Source organism: Schistocerca nitens, chromosome 2 (genome assembly GCF_023898315.1).
Source record: "Schistocerca nitens isolate TAMUIC-IGC-003100 chromosome 2, iqSchNite1.1, whole genome shotgun sequence".
In the NCBI taxonomy this organism is placed as follows: Eukaryota; Metazoa; Arthropoda; class Insecta; order Orthoptera; family Acrididae; genus Schistocerca; species Schistocerca nitens.
Window position 1 is genome coordinate 341,605,861 of NC_064615.1, and position 16,017 is coordinate 341,621,877.

General features: G+C 39.0%; 1 protein-coding gene across 1 annotated transcript in view; it reads right to left on the bottom strand.

The window, feature by feature from the left end:
- The window catches only part of LOC126234398 (elastase-1-like), a 59,920-nt gene that overhangs the window by 30,424 nt on the left and 13,479 nt on the right, over positions 1-16,017 (bottom strand). The window contains exons 2-3 of the mRNA XM_049943084.1: positions 11,619-11,661; positions 996-1,146 (exon numbers count right to left, since the gene is read on the bottom strand). Of these exons, the coding sequence (XP_049799041.1) occupies positions 996-1,146; positions 11,619-11,661 (194 nt within the window). The remainder of the gene's footprint in view (positions 1-995; positions 1,147-11,618; positions 11,662-16,017) is intronic.

The following is a 16,017-nucleotide window of genomic DNA, read 5'->3' on the forward strand; positions in this document are numbered from 1 at the left end:
GCAGGTTCGAATCCTGCCTCGGGCATGGGTGTGTGTTATGTCCTTAGGTTAGTTAGGTTTAAGTAGTTCTAAGTTCTGGGGGACTTATGACCTAAGATGTTGAGTCCCATAGTGCTCAGAGCCGTTTGAACTATTTTTTTGTTAAATCATACGTCACTTGGTTAGACGACATCCTCGTATGATAGAAATGGTTGCTGTTGTTGTTTGTGGTGGTAGCGTCGGAAAGGAAAGGAGAAAGCAAGCAAGATTAAAGATTTCAGTTTAACGGCGTGGAGCGCAATTAGTTGGGTTGTTTGGGGAAAGAGACCAAACTGCGAGGTCATCTGTCTCACTGGATTAGATAAGGACGGGGAAGGAAGTCGGCCGTTCCCTTTCAAAGGAACCATCCCGGCATTTGCCTGGAGCCATTTAGGGAAATCACGGCAGACCTAAATCAGGATGGCTGGACGCGGGATTGAACCGTCGTCCTCCCGAATGCGCGTCCAGTGTGCTAACCACTTCGCCACCTCGCTCGGTGGAGCGCAATTAGTAATCTGGGAAAGATGAAGAAGGAATTCTGCCGTGCCCTTTCAGTGAAACCATCCTAGCTTTTGCCTTACGTGATTTGATTAAATCATGGAAAATCGAACTCTCGATGGCCGTCTTTCTGAATAGGAGTCCTTTGTTTTATCACTGTGCCACATCGGTTGGCGTCAGAGGTGGTGGTGGTGGTGGTTGGTGCTGGTGGTGCTGGTGATACTAATAGTGGCTGCTGCTGCTGCTGGTGGTGGTGGTAGTGTGATCATGATGACGACGGTAGTCACATTGGTACTGATTGTTGTGGTTTTGGTAATCGTTATTAAGGTGGTGGTGATAATGATGGTGGTTGTTTTGATTAATGGCTTTTCACTGTGCCTTGCTGTGTATTCTACAATACTACAAGGACGTCAGATGGAGTCGGCTATAATGATTTAAAAGGACGATGAAGGAGTTTAGTCCGTGACGTGGGCACTCACCCGTCAATGCACTGCGCTATGGTGAGGACGTATCTCTGCGAGACGAGCGCGCCGCCGCACACGTTGCCGTTGCTGTTGATGAACGCGGAGAACGGGAACTGCCCGCGCTCCGCGTGGCTGCCGCCGATGATGCGGCCCCCGCCGCGGTGGCCTGCACAGGTAGCCAGCAACAGGTTGCGCAGTGAGAAGAGCGCTCGTAATCACAAGTAGTCCCTGTAATACAAACTATTCACAGCGATTATTTCTTGTCACAAGTTCGGAATGAAAGGACAAGAGCCAGTCACAGTTTCAGTTTCGTGTCGAGACGAACTCGAATCACATGTTTGGTGGCCCCCACTGACGAACGGCAGGGATCCGAGTTCGCATCCTGTTCTAGCACACAGTAATACATGTCACATAAAATCAAATCTTAAACCCTTACATGTCACATGACACGCATAAATTCACACTGTATATATTTTACACATATTTTTAATGTATCTCTACGCGCTTCAAGCCTCAGTTAATCGTCAAGTATGCAGTCACATTGCATTAACCCTTTGTCTACCATCGGGACGTATGTGTCCCACGATAGGTTATCAGAGAACGAATTGGAATTTGTTGCATTTTATAGCTATGTATTAGTGTCCCATTGGTAAAGGAAAGCCTACTGACGGTTGCAGATTGCACCTGTAGGTTGTACTGTCTTCAGGTTTCATTGTTAAACTTCGTCACCGTGTTCACACCTGCAGACAGGCAACCCAATTACCAGATTCGCAAAGCGGATTGTCTTCACGTGTTCCCGGAAACAACGTGTCAACCACTTGCACCCACGAGCTGACACGTGCCACATCACAAGCGGAGGCCATATTGAGCGCCTGTAGCGTGAGTTACACACTTGGAGAGATGTTCTGTCCTCTGACGTGTGTCTGTTATCTGTAAGTCTTGCAGCTTTTGCGCAGCCGTTTTCTGAAACTCTGGAGGTATTTCAGAATAATCCTGTATGTCCTACGCCTGCTCGGAAAACGAAACGACGGGAAATATTCTTTCCATATCGTTACTGTTGTCTAAGACATTAATTAAAATAACCATAACGTAATGTTTTTGAAATGAAAATGGTAGTCAAAGGGTTAACACAGGCACTTCCTTCTTCATTAAAACTGTGTGCCGCACGAGGACACGGGCCTTCCACGGCCAAGTGTTCTGCTGATTGCTTTTATTTAAGCACGCCTCAAGACCTGTCACCACAGCTTTGCATCCGCCAGTACCTCACTTCTTACGTTCCAAACACAGTCCGTTGCAGAGTGAAAATTCGTTCTGGAAAAAATACCCCAGGCTGTGGCTAAACCATGTCTGCGTAACATCCTTTCATCCAAGATTGCTAGTCCCTCAAGAAGAACTTCGGAGGAATTTGAAAGATAGGAGATGAGTTACTGGTGGAAGAAAAGCTCCGCTTCAGAGATAAAATTCATTCTGTTACATTAATACTGGCTTATATTAGGATTAAGACACAGATTTCGAGCCATTATTCGATAATGGCTTTTCTTATTTCTGTTATTCAGGATACTGCTCAACTCCACCGGCAAAATTTTGCAGGTTTTTCAGGGATATTTTCTGAGTATTTGGTATAAGGGACGCATCGTCTCCGAGGGCTCCTTATAGAGGAATTTCTTTTCGTTTGATGTCTTGCCCTCAATGCCTTGAAAATATCTACGCAACAGTGCAAATTTCGATTACATGTGCTGTGTATCTTGCTTGGAAACAAACTTGTTCTATTCGTTCTCAGTACTTTGTTGTTCACAACAGTAATGTCCTCATTTGTCTTCGCCCTTAAGCTTTCATTTAGTTATGTTCGATTCTGTCTCGGGTTTGTTTCCCAGCAGTGTTAGTTGTAAGTTAACAGTGACAGGGTCACCAAGTGTTCCCACAGCGACGGTAACCGCATCACAGTCTATGCCTTTCGACTGAAGGTTGTTGTGTTACTCTGTTCAGTGTTGAAAGTGTTGGTGTTTACATGTTGAAGGCTATTTCACTGGTGAAGGTATTTTCACAGAAACAAAGGTAATCCTTTTAACAAACCCTTGTTATTGTGGTCTTCAGGTCTAAGGTGGTTTTGATGTAGGTCTACCACACTACGACGATACAGTCATTAGTGATAGGTAATTTTTTTCTCTTTTTTGTAATTTCTTTCACTCTCTTAGGGTAAGTATTCATATTTTGGATAGTGTAGCATAGCTGTATTCGGTGAAAATGTAAAAACGTAACTGCAATTTATTCCTTTTTCTCTAATGGATAAATATGTTTTGTCATTATAATTTCTTTATTATTAGTAGTAGTAGTAGTAATATTTATTTTCTTATTATTTTATTATATCTAAAACTTTAAATTCTTTTGTTTATTTTATATGCATTTGTAATATTAGCTGTGATGTGAAGAACTGATATGTAAATCGTAGACAAGAAAGCACAGAGGGCCTTATAAAGAGTAACACTTGAGCAGCGATATTCAATGAGGGAGTATTAGTCAGTGTGTGTGTGTGTGTGTGTGTGCGGCAATATGGCGAACCGCGCGTTCTTGATCTGACATGCGAAAACTTGCCGAGACAGTGAATCTTGGAACTTAACGGCTGTCGATTCGGATTGCCGTTGCAGTGCTCAATGAAAGCAGAAGTGATGATTATGAACGGAAAGATATAACGGTTTGAGTAATACTAAATGGAATGTCTCAGCCGATACTGACAATGGTTACGCGAGTTCACATTGTAGTCATTGCTACAATGTGAGTTAAACGGCTTTTACATTTTAACCATATCACGAGAGCCAAGCATCCATAAAACTATGTAATGTATTCGCCTTCTTCATGAAACGTGAGTGGTTTGGAGCCGTAACTGTCGCGGTGAACATAATTACAATTTTAGATCAGATCAAGAACGGTTTTGCTGAGTGTGATTTTGCGATTTCGGAGAGCACATGCAAGCGTGACGAAGAGTTACATCGCGGTCGGAAACCACCACGAGCAGTGTAGAAACTACTGAAACGGGAACTAAGTCTGTATAACAAGTAATAAACGTGCGCGTGCTAAATCTGTGAATTATCACCAACAATTACGTCTATTCAGCCAGTAGCCTGTTAAACGCCACTGTGGATGACTTTGCAACCTAACCGAGAAGGGATTTCACCAGCATACTTTGTTGTAGAAATGCGACAAACGGAGTTGCTCAAATAACTTCGTCTGCAACATTTAGAGCCGCCGCCATCTCAGCACGCCGCCACGCCTTTCCAACAACCAATAGATAAAAGAATTCAGTCGTTCAGACTGTAAATTGTTTGTTTCATTATAAAACTATTTTCTCTCTTTTTCCTTTTCTTAACTTTCGCTACGTCAATTAAACTGCTTCAAGTGACCTATCCACTTTCAATGTAGCTTTGTCGACCCACCATTAGTTATAAGAATTTTCCTTTGCTTAAACTATTACTTTCTTTTAAATTAATGCTGCTGCAGATTCATGTGCATTGTGTGCCTTTTGGAGGAAAGTGTTACAATCGCGGGTGTAGCGTTATCTTCAGGATGAGTTGGCATACCTTGATGTTGGATGCGGTGAGCGCGTAAATCGTGGCGTCCGCCATTAGTTTCTGGGCAGCGAGCAAAGGAATTAAAGTTACTTGTTACCTATTAGTCCAAACTTCACGGCGAGAACAACTTGAACGCAACAGCTGTCATGTTACTACACTTTCACGAGTGTTATGCGGACTCTATATTTGTCAGTTTTAGGTGGGGAGTGTTTTGAACTATAGTTGCGTAAGATACCGATAGAGGTCGGGCATGAACTACCATTGCCAACAGCAGCAAACAACTGCGCTGTACCGACTACTAAATGCTTTGTGTACTTGAGTTACTGTTGGGTTGTGGATTGCATGTTTTCTTTTTCTTATTTTGAAATGAGTGACGAGACTAATTCTGGTGCATAAAGGGATTCGAATGCAACTCTCAACAAAACAAAAAGAATGAGCGCTATTTCTCCGCACCGCTCTTCTTCCCTAGGACGCTCTACGCTCTCCTTTGCTTACTGAAGCCTACATGTGATTCTAGCTGCTGCATTCGAGCCGTGGACTCTACCATTTTCAGCTCTTCTGCGCTTTCCAACATTAACAAATCGACGATTTCTTGGTGCCTCAGGATATGTCCTACCAACTAATTCAGTCTTTGAGACAAGTTGCGCCATAGAAATCTTTTTTCTCCAATTTTATTCCGTATCTGCTCATTAATTACTTAATCTAAACATCTAACTTCACATGCTTCTGCTGCACTACGTTTCAAAAGCTCCCATTCTCTTCTTCTCTGAACTGCTTATCATCCACGTTTACTTCCGTGCTGGGCTACATTCCAGGCAAACTTCATAAAAGACTTCTTAATTTTTAAATTTGTATTCAATATTACATTTTAGATCCTCTCTACTTCGGCCAAGGTCGTTTATTTTGCTGCCCAAATAGCAGAACTCCTCCACTATTTTTGCTGTTCATTTCCTAATCTAATTCTATCAGCATCAAATGGTTTAATTCGATTACATTCCCTCAACCTTCTTTTACAATGTTCATCTCCATCTTATAATCTGTTTTTACGACGCTATGAGTTCCGTGCAGCGGTTCTTCCAAGTCCTTTGCCATTTATGGTAGGATTACAATGTCATTTCTTCTCTCTGAACTTTGGTTACTTTTCTAAATTTCTCCCTATTTTCCTTCAAAGCTTGCCCAGTCCACAGATTAAATAACATAGACGACCGGCTACTTCTCGACTAGTTTTCTCTTTCATGTTCTTCGACTCGAGGGGTAAGATAGATACTGCCTACAGGAAAATTAAAGAGACCTTTGGAGAAAAGAGAACCACTTGTATGAATATCAAGAACTGAGATGGAAACCCAGTTCTAGGCAAAGAAGGGAAAGCAGAAAGGTGGAAGGAGTATATAGAGGGTCTATACAGGGGCGATGTTCTTGAGGACAATACTACGGAAATGGAAGAGGATGTAGATGAAGATGAAATGGGAGATATGATACTGCATGAAGAGTTTAACAGAGCACTGAAAGACCTAAGTCGAAACAAGGCCCCTGGAGTAGACAACATTCCATTAGAACTACTGACAGCCTTGGGAGAGCCAGTCCTGACAAAACTCTACCATATGGTGAGCAAGATATATGAGACAGGCGAAATTCCATCAGACTTCAAGAAGAATATAATAATTCCAATCCCAAAGAAAGCAGATGTTGACAGATGTGAAAATTACCGAACTATCAGTTTAATAAGTCACAGCTGCAAAATACTAACGCGTATTCTTTACAGACGAATGGAAAAACTGGTAGAAGCCGACCTCGGGGAAGATCAGTTTGGACTCCGTAGAAATGTTGGAACACGTGAGGCAATACTGACCCTACGACTTATCTTAGAAGAAAGATTAAGGAAAGGCAAACCAATGTTTCTAGCATTTGTAGATTTAGAGAAAGCTTTTGACAATGTTGACTGGAATATTCTCTTTCAAATTCTGAAGGTGGCAAGGGTAAAATACAGGGAGCGAAAGGCTATTTACAATTTGTACAGAAACCAGATGGCAGTTATGAGTCGAGAGGCATGAAAGGGAAGCAGTGGTTGTGAAGGGAGTGAGACAGGATTGTAGCCTCTCCCCGATGCTATTCAATCTGTATATTGAGCAAGCAGTCAAGGAAACAAAAGAAAAGTTCGGAGTAGGCATAAAATCCATGGAGAAGAAGTAAAAACTTTGAGGTTCGCCGATGACATTGTAATTCTGTCAGAGACAGCAAAGGACTTGGAAGAGCAGTTGAACGGAATGGGCAGTGTCTTGAAAGGAGGGTATAAGACGAACATCAACAAAAGCAAAACGAAGATAATGGAATGTAATCGAATTAAGTCGGGTGATGCTGAGGGAATTAAATTAGAAAATGAGACACTTAAAGTAGTAAAGGAGTTTTGCTATTTGGGGAGCAAAATAACTGATGATGGTCGAAGTAGAGAGGATATAAAATGTGGACTGGCAATGACAAGGAAAGCGTTTCTGAAGAAGAGAAATTTGTTAACATCGAGTATTGATTTAAGTGTCAGGAAGTCGTTTCTGAAAGTATTTGTATGGAGTGTAGCCATGTATGGAAGTGAAACATGGACGATAAATAGTTTAGACAAGAAGAGAATAGATGCTTTCGAAATGTGGTGCTACAGAAGAATGCTGCAGTTAGATGGGTAGATCTAATAACTAATGAGGAGGTATTGAATAGAATTGGGGAGACGAGGAGTTTTTGGCACATCTTGACTAGAAGAAGGGATCGGTTGGTAGGACATGTTCTGAGGCATCAAGGGATCACCAATTTAGTACTGGAGGGCAGCGTGGAGGGTAAAAATCGTAGAGGGAGATCAAGAGATGAATACATTAAGCAGATTCAGAAGGATGTAGGCTGCAGTAGGTACTGGGCGATGAAGAAGCTTGGACAGGATAGAGTAGCATGGAGAGCTGCATCAAACCAGTCTCAGGACTGAAGACCACAACAACAACAACAATTGCGGTCTGGTTTCCGTACCAGTTACAAATTATCTTTCGCTCCGGGTATTTGTTCTTGCTACTTCAGAATTTCAGAAAGTGTGTTACAGTCAACAGCTTCAAAAGTGTTCTCAAGCTACAAAATCTATAAACGTGGGTTTGCCTTCCTTTAACCTACATTCTAAAATATATCGTAGGATCAGTATTGCCTTATGTATTTCAATATTCTTCGGAATCGAAACTGAACTTCCCCAAGATCGGTCTCAACCAGTTTTTCCATTCTCCTGTAAATAATTGGTGTCAATATTTGCAAACATGAATTGTGGAGTAATAAATACACCTAAAATAACAATTGTGCTCGTTTTCTTAAAGTCCGCTTATTAAATTGATAGTTCCGTAGTACTCAGATCTACTAGCACCTGCCGTTTTTGTAACTGCATTTTTGTAACTGCACTTACTACAGTCTTCTTGAAGTCTGATCGTATTTCACCTTTCTCATGCGTCTTGGATACCAGGTGGAATTGTTCTTGCAATGCTCTGAGTGATTCTGAGGTCCTGGGGCCCTGTTTCAGGTCTTTCAGCACTCTGTCAAATTCTTCTCGCAGTACACGACCATCCGGTCTGTAGCTTTACACGAATATGAAACATCATCAGTCAGCTAAGAAGCTTAGACCTCTCAAGCAGAGTACAAACACGCGGACAATGCGGTTGGGTGACAGCGATAAAGACAGATCAAAGAAATCAAACTGCCATATTTAGTAAGCTTTGAACGTCTGATCAGATTGTCATGGTCATGGCTTATAGAATGTGCTATTTACATATGAGCGATCCACATACTATATCGAGTGATGGACGAAAGGAGAAGGTTCAAGAGCTAGAATAATAACCGTATGGCAATATATAACAGGCTTTCCAAGCAATAAGTTCTGTTCAAATGACTCTGAGCACTATGCGACTTAACTTCTGAGGTCATCAGTCGAATAAGTTCTGTCAAAAAACGGAATTGGGAAGCATATAACACTATAAAGTTGGAAGATTTAATGGAGGAACCAAAAACAGAGCCTTCTTTGTTAATTTTTGGGAAATAAGTTGAAAATTTGCTGATTTTTATGGAATTAATGAAGAATAATTATTCACAAAGTCTAACCATTGTGGTACTGACAGTTACGAAGAGCTCTAACAATGGAATTCTTGTATTTTAGATGCAGATACGTCGCGAAATAGCCTGGAAAAATAATTAGATATATTTTCTAACGATGGTAATGATAGGGATCCACGAGCATATATTCTATCTTCAGAATAGACCACAGAGCTCTTCTGACATAGCAATGGCTACTAAGACTGGTGAGAAGTGAATCTCTTACACAGAAAGTAAGCATATTTGTCGTAGAGATAAAGCTGTTGAGTGCTATTTATCTCTGGCTGATAATAGTAACGCATCTTATATTAAAAGGTGGAGGCACTCGAGCGATTTAAAAGCTTCAAAGTTCGAGTTACAAGAGCAGCAAGGTACTTGAGTGATTTTCCTTCGAGATTCACGTTGCTTAGTATAGCGATACAAATTTTAGAAAATGTTTGATAAGAGAGAGAACCTGATAGTAATAGTATCTAGGGTAAATCTTCGAAGCTATATGAAAGTAACACGTGAAGACAGTGGTGCCGAATGCGAATTGAAGACTGACATTTTTTGGGAGAATTTTGGGATAGTGAGATGTAACTTTTATAGGAAGTGCATACAAGACGCTAGCACCATCAGTTTTAGCGCACGGTTCCTGCGAGAGAAGTCGTTATCAAGTCGACATAGCAGCAGACACGACAGCAACTAAGAGACTGGTAGAATAGTAAAACGTCAGTATCACCTGTACGCAAGAGCAACAGATATACTAAGGGAAGCTAAGTGGCTATCGTTGGAAGAGAGATGAGATTGTTCCCGAGAAATCTCCTCAGATTATGTTTTAGAAACGATATTCGATCCATGCAACAATTCTTCTATATCCATATCTCGCTTTTAAGGAAGATTGAATACCATAAGCTCGATTAAGGTGCTTAAGGAGGTACACCATCTGTCACGCACTTTAAAGAGTATTGCACAATACAGTTATATATATAGGTGTAGAAGAAACCAACGTGCTTTACTAATTATTGTTTAGCTTTGTAGGCGTGACCTTTTCCCTTGCTTCAACATCATAACCATTTCCCCCACACTGCCACTGTTTGAGGGTGAGAATGAAGGACCAGGGGAAAGAGGGGTTGGGGGAAGGAAGTGGAAGTGACTACTTCATCATTTTTCTAAGGTTTTACCTTCAAGAGTGTTCTTTATCAACATCTGTTTGCGAATTAGGTCTTCACTTATATTGTTTTTATTTTCTGAATGATGTTAATTTCTGTCCCTTAATTGTTGATGCCGCTTAGTCTGTGCTCATTATATTTGAATTAGATTGTAAATTTTTTCTCTTTTGTATCCACATCTCCACCGTTTCTGTTTTACTTTCACATTCACCCAGATTCCACAGTTTACGACCATAGCATCAGACGCACTTGACAGCGTCTGGATTAAATTAATCCTCATTTCTGTGTTAATATGGTTGTTGATAAGTTACTTTTATTTCTGAAGGCTTGTTTGCTTATTGAGATTCTTCTCTTAATATCTGTTACACATCTTTTATTGGTACTGATTATTCCTGTCATAATTTTTGCACTGTTGTACTTACCACATTTATCTCTCACCACAGTTTTGAATGTGTTTGTCCGTATCTCTGCCATCAATCTGGGTTCTTCGCCAAGTTATTAATCACATTTTGTTGAGATGGTGGGCGTAGGGCCGTTTGGTTTGTAACGTGGCGGACGGAATAGTTTTCACCATGTCGAATTACATGGATTGACACCATCTATAGAAAAACCTAACAGAATATTGAAGTTAGGTGGTGTTACTCTCCAGTTCCGTCAAGAAGGGTAATCCAGAACCAGTTCTGCCATGAAAATAAATAAAAGTATAAAATAAAATAAAGATGGATGAAATTAGTGCATTCGTTGCACACACCTTGTTATTTCCTTATCATCAGTAGGACTATATAACTGAATAACATAGGTGCTTGATTTTAGATCACGTGATCTGGTTAGTCGAAAAAACAGGATACTCAGTTCCATCTATTCCAGACATGTTGGTTAACTTAAGAGAACATTATTTTTCTCGTCCCATCGCAAGAAACTATTTTGAATAATATGTTTATTGCGCTTGGAAGCTGTATTTATAATACAACCATCGAGTAAGCAGGAGAGCTTCTGCGAAGTTTGGAAGGAAGGAGACGAGGTACTGGCAGAATTAAAGGTGTGAGGACGGGGCGTGAGTCGTGCTTGGGTAGCTCAGTTGGCAGAGCACTTGCCCACGAAAGGCAAAGGTCCCGAGTGCGAATCTCGGTCCGGCACACAGTTTTAATCTGCCAGGAATATTCGTATATGGTTGGAATGGGGTTCAAATTTTCGTCTGCGTAACTAGATATATGTTCTGAAATTTCTCTAAATCAGATGTGATGATGCTACTTTTGAAAAGAAAATAGTCGGTTTCTTTTTCTACCCAAACCTTATCCGAACTTCTCCTCCGCCTTTAATAATCCCATCGTGGGTGGGCCATTCAGTCCTAATCTCCCTTGTTTTAATTATTATTTCCCATACAGACCACAAAGACTCGTAATTTCACATTCTGCTACTATAGAGTTCAGGGAAGATGTGCTATTTGATCAAACCAATGTTGGATGCTGGCAGCTGTGTTTTTATGTTTCTGTTGATCGGTCGTCTAGGTTGTGTGCGCCTTCTTTGTATTCATTTAGTTAAGAAGAATGAGTACACTCAGTGCTGCCATTCTTCTCTAGATGTGTGTTAAACTACACTTTCGTGGAGGTGGCCTTCGCTTTAGATCTTCCTTATCGCCCCCCTTACGTGCGGTTTCTCAGGATCTCTGCTTGCTACAATAACACAGATGCACAAGTTGTATAAACTTCCGGTACATTTGCGGTTCTTATCTGGCTACGCCAAATAAGCAGTCAGTGAAAGTAGAACATGCAGCCATGTTTCCTGAGATACTATGAAGCCGAAAGTCTTGAACTTACCTGGGTTCTTCAGAGAGTGGATCATCGTCTCTTGTGGCACGGCCTGTGAAAGCACAGAGAAACGTTACTTAGTTCAGAGCTAAACTTTAACAATTTTTATTCTTTTTTACAACATGAAAAGTTTCAAGGTTGATACAAAGGTAAGTAATTCTATGACTGCGTTCTTGGTAAGTTTCTGGACCATAGTTAATACCGAAAACTGACGAGAGTGCAAGTATATGATAATAGAGAAATGTTCCAGTAAACAGGTGTCCACGAAACGAGTGGTTTGCGACATTGTTAAAAATGTGTGGTCTGTAGTTACGAGCCCTCATCGTTGTCAATACGAAATTTTGTCCTAGTTAGTATACATGAATGGAAAGGGAAGTTTTTCGATTACACTCCCATTAACCGAGCTAAACTTTCACCCACGGCCCATGGTTGCGGAATGCTGTAGATGCCCGTTGGGGTACCGGCGTCTATGATACTGATATAGGATGTCTGCTGGGTCAGAATGGTCGAAGATGGATAGGCCTCCAAGATCACATGTCCTCAATCCTCCGGATTTTTCTGTCTAGACTGAATTATACAGCACTTCCATTGATAAAGATGAAGAAGTAGAACAGCGAATTGTGCATTCTTGTCAAGATGTAGGAGATGGTCCTGGTGTGTGTGACAGAACTCGTAACTGCCTGCAGACACGAGTGGATTATGCATCCAAATGCGAGAACAGCTCTTGGAACAACTCCTTTGACAGGCACGAGGCTATAGTGAATTGTAAAATGTAAATAATGCTAAAGGCCTTCTTAAGGTAGTCCATGGATGGAATTTGAGTCCAATCAGATGGGGACTTAATCGGAAAGTTTACGTTTCAAATAAATTTGTACTAACTAGGGCAACATTTGATACTCAAGTCAGCCATACATCGTCTATAGCGGAAATGTCTCGTTTGCAGATCCATGGTTACTGGAAAGTTTTCGCTTTTACTGTCGTATACTTTCATCTGTATCAGCTTTCGCTATCAGTCATGATATAATAATATATCTGACTGTTGGTATAAATAGGAAATCGATCGTGACGTCTTACATGATATTTCGACAAAAAACATAATGTTTCGTAAGTAGGTACAACAAACTATAATTGGCCAATTCCATGGATATTCACACTTTTCGAATATGTTTTGACAAAACAAATACAATTTCTTAATAAGTAGGCACAGAGAGTCTTTATTTTCAATTTACTGAAGCAGCATGCATATTGACAATTTTTTCAAGTAAATTTAAATACATGAAGAGAAAGACATTATGTATGTGTGGGTATTTTCTTCCGATTCCTCATGCTTTCGAAATAAGGCAGTTTACTATTCCCGCTTTGGTGTGTTGTAGTACGTCACTATATTATTATGGGAAAGGTTCGTTCGTGACAGCAAAGTATTCTAAGCATACACGTCATACACAGATTCGTAGCTTTGCTAACCAGCTTACCGTAATACGTATCTGTACTGAACAAACAGCCATGTAATTTTTAAAACTGACAGTACAAACCACGTAATATTTAAATAAGAACAAACCACGGTGATATCACTCACGTCGGGATCTGAGAAGAAAATAGTTTGTTTTGCAAAAGACGGAAATCTAAGAAACTTACATCGATCACGCTTCTGGATTTTACGTTTGCAGACCGTTGCGAAACAAACACAATGCACCTAAATATCGTATTTACCAGTTGAGTGTTTGCCTTGTAACAGCAATGACGAAAGACAGTTTAGCGTTTGATTGTAATTCTTAACCATGTCATGTAGGGTATACTATTAAATCTACACTATCATTACAATAAGAAATGACAAAACGCTGCACGCTGGACGAAGTAAAAATCAAGTAGCGACCATGAAAAGGTTATTAATATCTGAAATTAATCTTCCTCAATGTTAGGAACCGCATCGTATAATACACAGTTCTCCTTATTATTTTGTTTAGAGTATCGATTTCGGTTAAATTCAGACTATCTTTGGGTTATATGTATATAAAGAGAACAAATTATATATTAATTCGATACAATAACTGCACATAATGTCTCATAAGATACTATTTATACATACATTTTATGGGCATTACGCACAGAATGTCATATAATTAAAGAAATAATCCAACTTACAAAACGTTTTTAACTGCACATTGCACAACTGCTATGACTAATCATTCTGAAGTGTTGTATTTAGGTATGACATGGTTATAACAAATGTGTTCTCAGTCCTGTAATGAAAACGCTAATGTTGCTGAAACAAATGTGAACTCATAGTGTATTAGTACTATTGTCCAAAGACCATAAATTATGTCAGAAATATATTGCACAAACAGTTAAAACTTCAAAATTTATTTAATGACTAATTATAACATGAGAATATATGTAATTTTAAGGGTTCAATCAGTCGCCTGTTTATTTTTGTTAGTTGTATTTTAAATAATAACTTTGATAACAAGTTACTGAGACTATTTTTTTTATTTTTTCTTATTACATACAAACATAGTCGAATTATAAAAATAAAACAGTACATAGATGCATCAGACCCACTTGGGAAGTTGTACTGTAGGAGCTTAATAAGTTATCAGTGCCTTTACTTTAAACTGAACAGCAAGTCTCAGTAAAGAAGTGTTGTTGGAGATTTGTACACTGGAAAGGGCATAATTCATATATTAAACATAATCAAAGTTTTTGAAGAGTTATAATTTAATCTAAATGTATAGCCATTGTCATCAAATTATATTGACCAAGGTGTCTATTAATATTTACCATTATATTAACATTTTTGATATGTTATTAACATTTCCATTCCCAATCAGGTACTCAAACACATGCCATGAAACTGTAAGATGATAAATGCATTAAAATATTTAATTTTACTTTACATCCACCTACATTTCCTAAGGAACATAAAATAAAAGGAATGCATATACAATGTCTCCCCTCCCTACATACTGAAAATACACACACACAGACCTATGCATTTACGCTTACATAATGCAGTTGTATAGCACTCTGCTCTATTTTAAACTCCTTAAGACATGTAGGTAGATATAAAGATGTATTAAACGTTTTATGCATTTCTATCATCTTACAGTCCGATGATATACCTGATTACAACATTAGGCATGGTATTCTACAGTTACACAAGCCAAAGTAGTAGCAGTTGGATAAATTTTCTTATATCTTTACACTTGTGCCAGTGTATTTATGTTAAATATTAATAGGTACTTTGGTCAATACAATATAAATGGGCGAAAATTGCTTTATACCGTGAGTAAATTATAACTTTCAAGGAATTCTGATTATACTTAGTAGATGAATAGTGACATTTCAAATTTAAGTGACTCTGGCATAGTTCCTTCACTGTTTGATGCTTGATTTAAAATAAATAAATGAAATAAAATAAAAATAAAATAAAAAAGCCTGATTAAGCTCTTCATTACACCTCCCCAGTTGGGTTTGACGCATCTGCATGTAATTATGCATTTCTATCGTCTTACAGTCTGATGATATACCTGATTACAACATTAGGCATGGTATTCTACAGTTACACAGGCCAAAGGAGTAACAGTTGGATAAATTTGCTTATATCTTTACACTTGTGCCAGTGTATTTATGTTAAATATTAATAGGTACTTTGGTCAATACAATATAAATGGGCGATGATTATACTTAATAGATGAATAGTGACATTTCAAATTTAAATGACTCTGGCATAATTCCTTCACTGAGGTTTGATGCTTGATTTAAAATAAATGTACTGATAACTAATTAAGCTCTTAAATACACATCCCCAGTTGGGTTTGACGCATCTGCATGTAGTTTGCTTTGTATAATGCATTTCTATCATCATACAGTCTGATGATATACCTGATTACAACATTAGGCATGGTATTCTACAGTTACACAGGCCAAAGTAGTAACAGTTGGATAAATTAGCTTATATCTTTACACTTGTGCCAGTGTATTTATGTTAAATATTAATAGGTACTTTGGTCAATACAATATAAATGGGCGAAAATTGCTTTATACCGAGAGTAAATTATAAGTTACAAGGAATTCTGATTATACTTAATAGATGAATAGTGACATTTCAAATTTAAATGACTCTGGCGTAATTCCTTTACTGAGGTTTGATGTTTGATTTAAAATAAATGTATTGATAACTGATTAATCTCTTAAGTACACCTCCCCAGTTGGGTTTGTCGCATCTGCGTGTAGTTTGCTTTTTATAATGCGACTGTATTTTTTGTAATAGTAAAAAAATGTCAGTGACACGTTTTCGCTGTGGTTAAGATGTTCCTAATAAAAATACATAGACAAATGACTGTACCCCTATATATTAACTTATATTGGCCTGTTATAGTTGTATTTAGTTCCATGTTGTCATTAATCA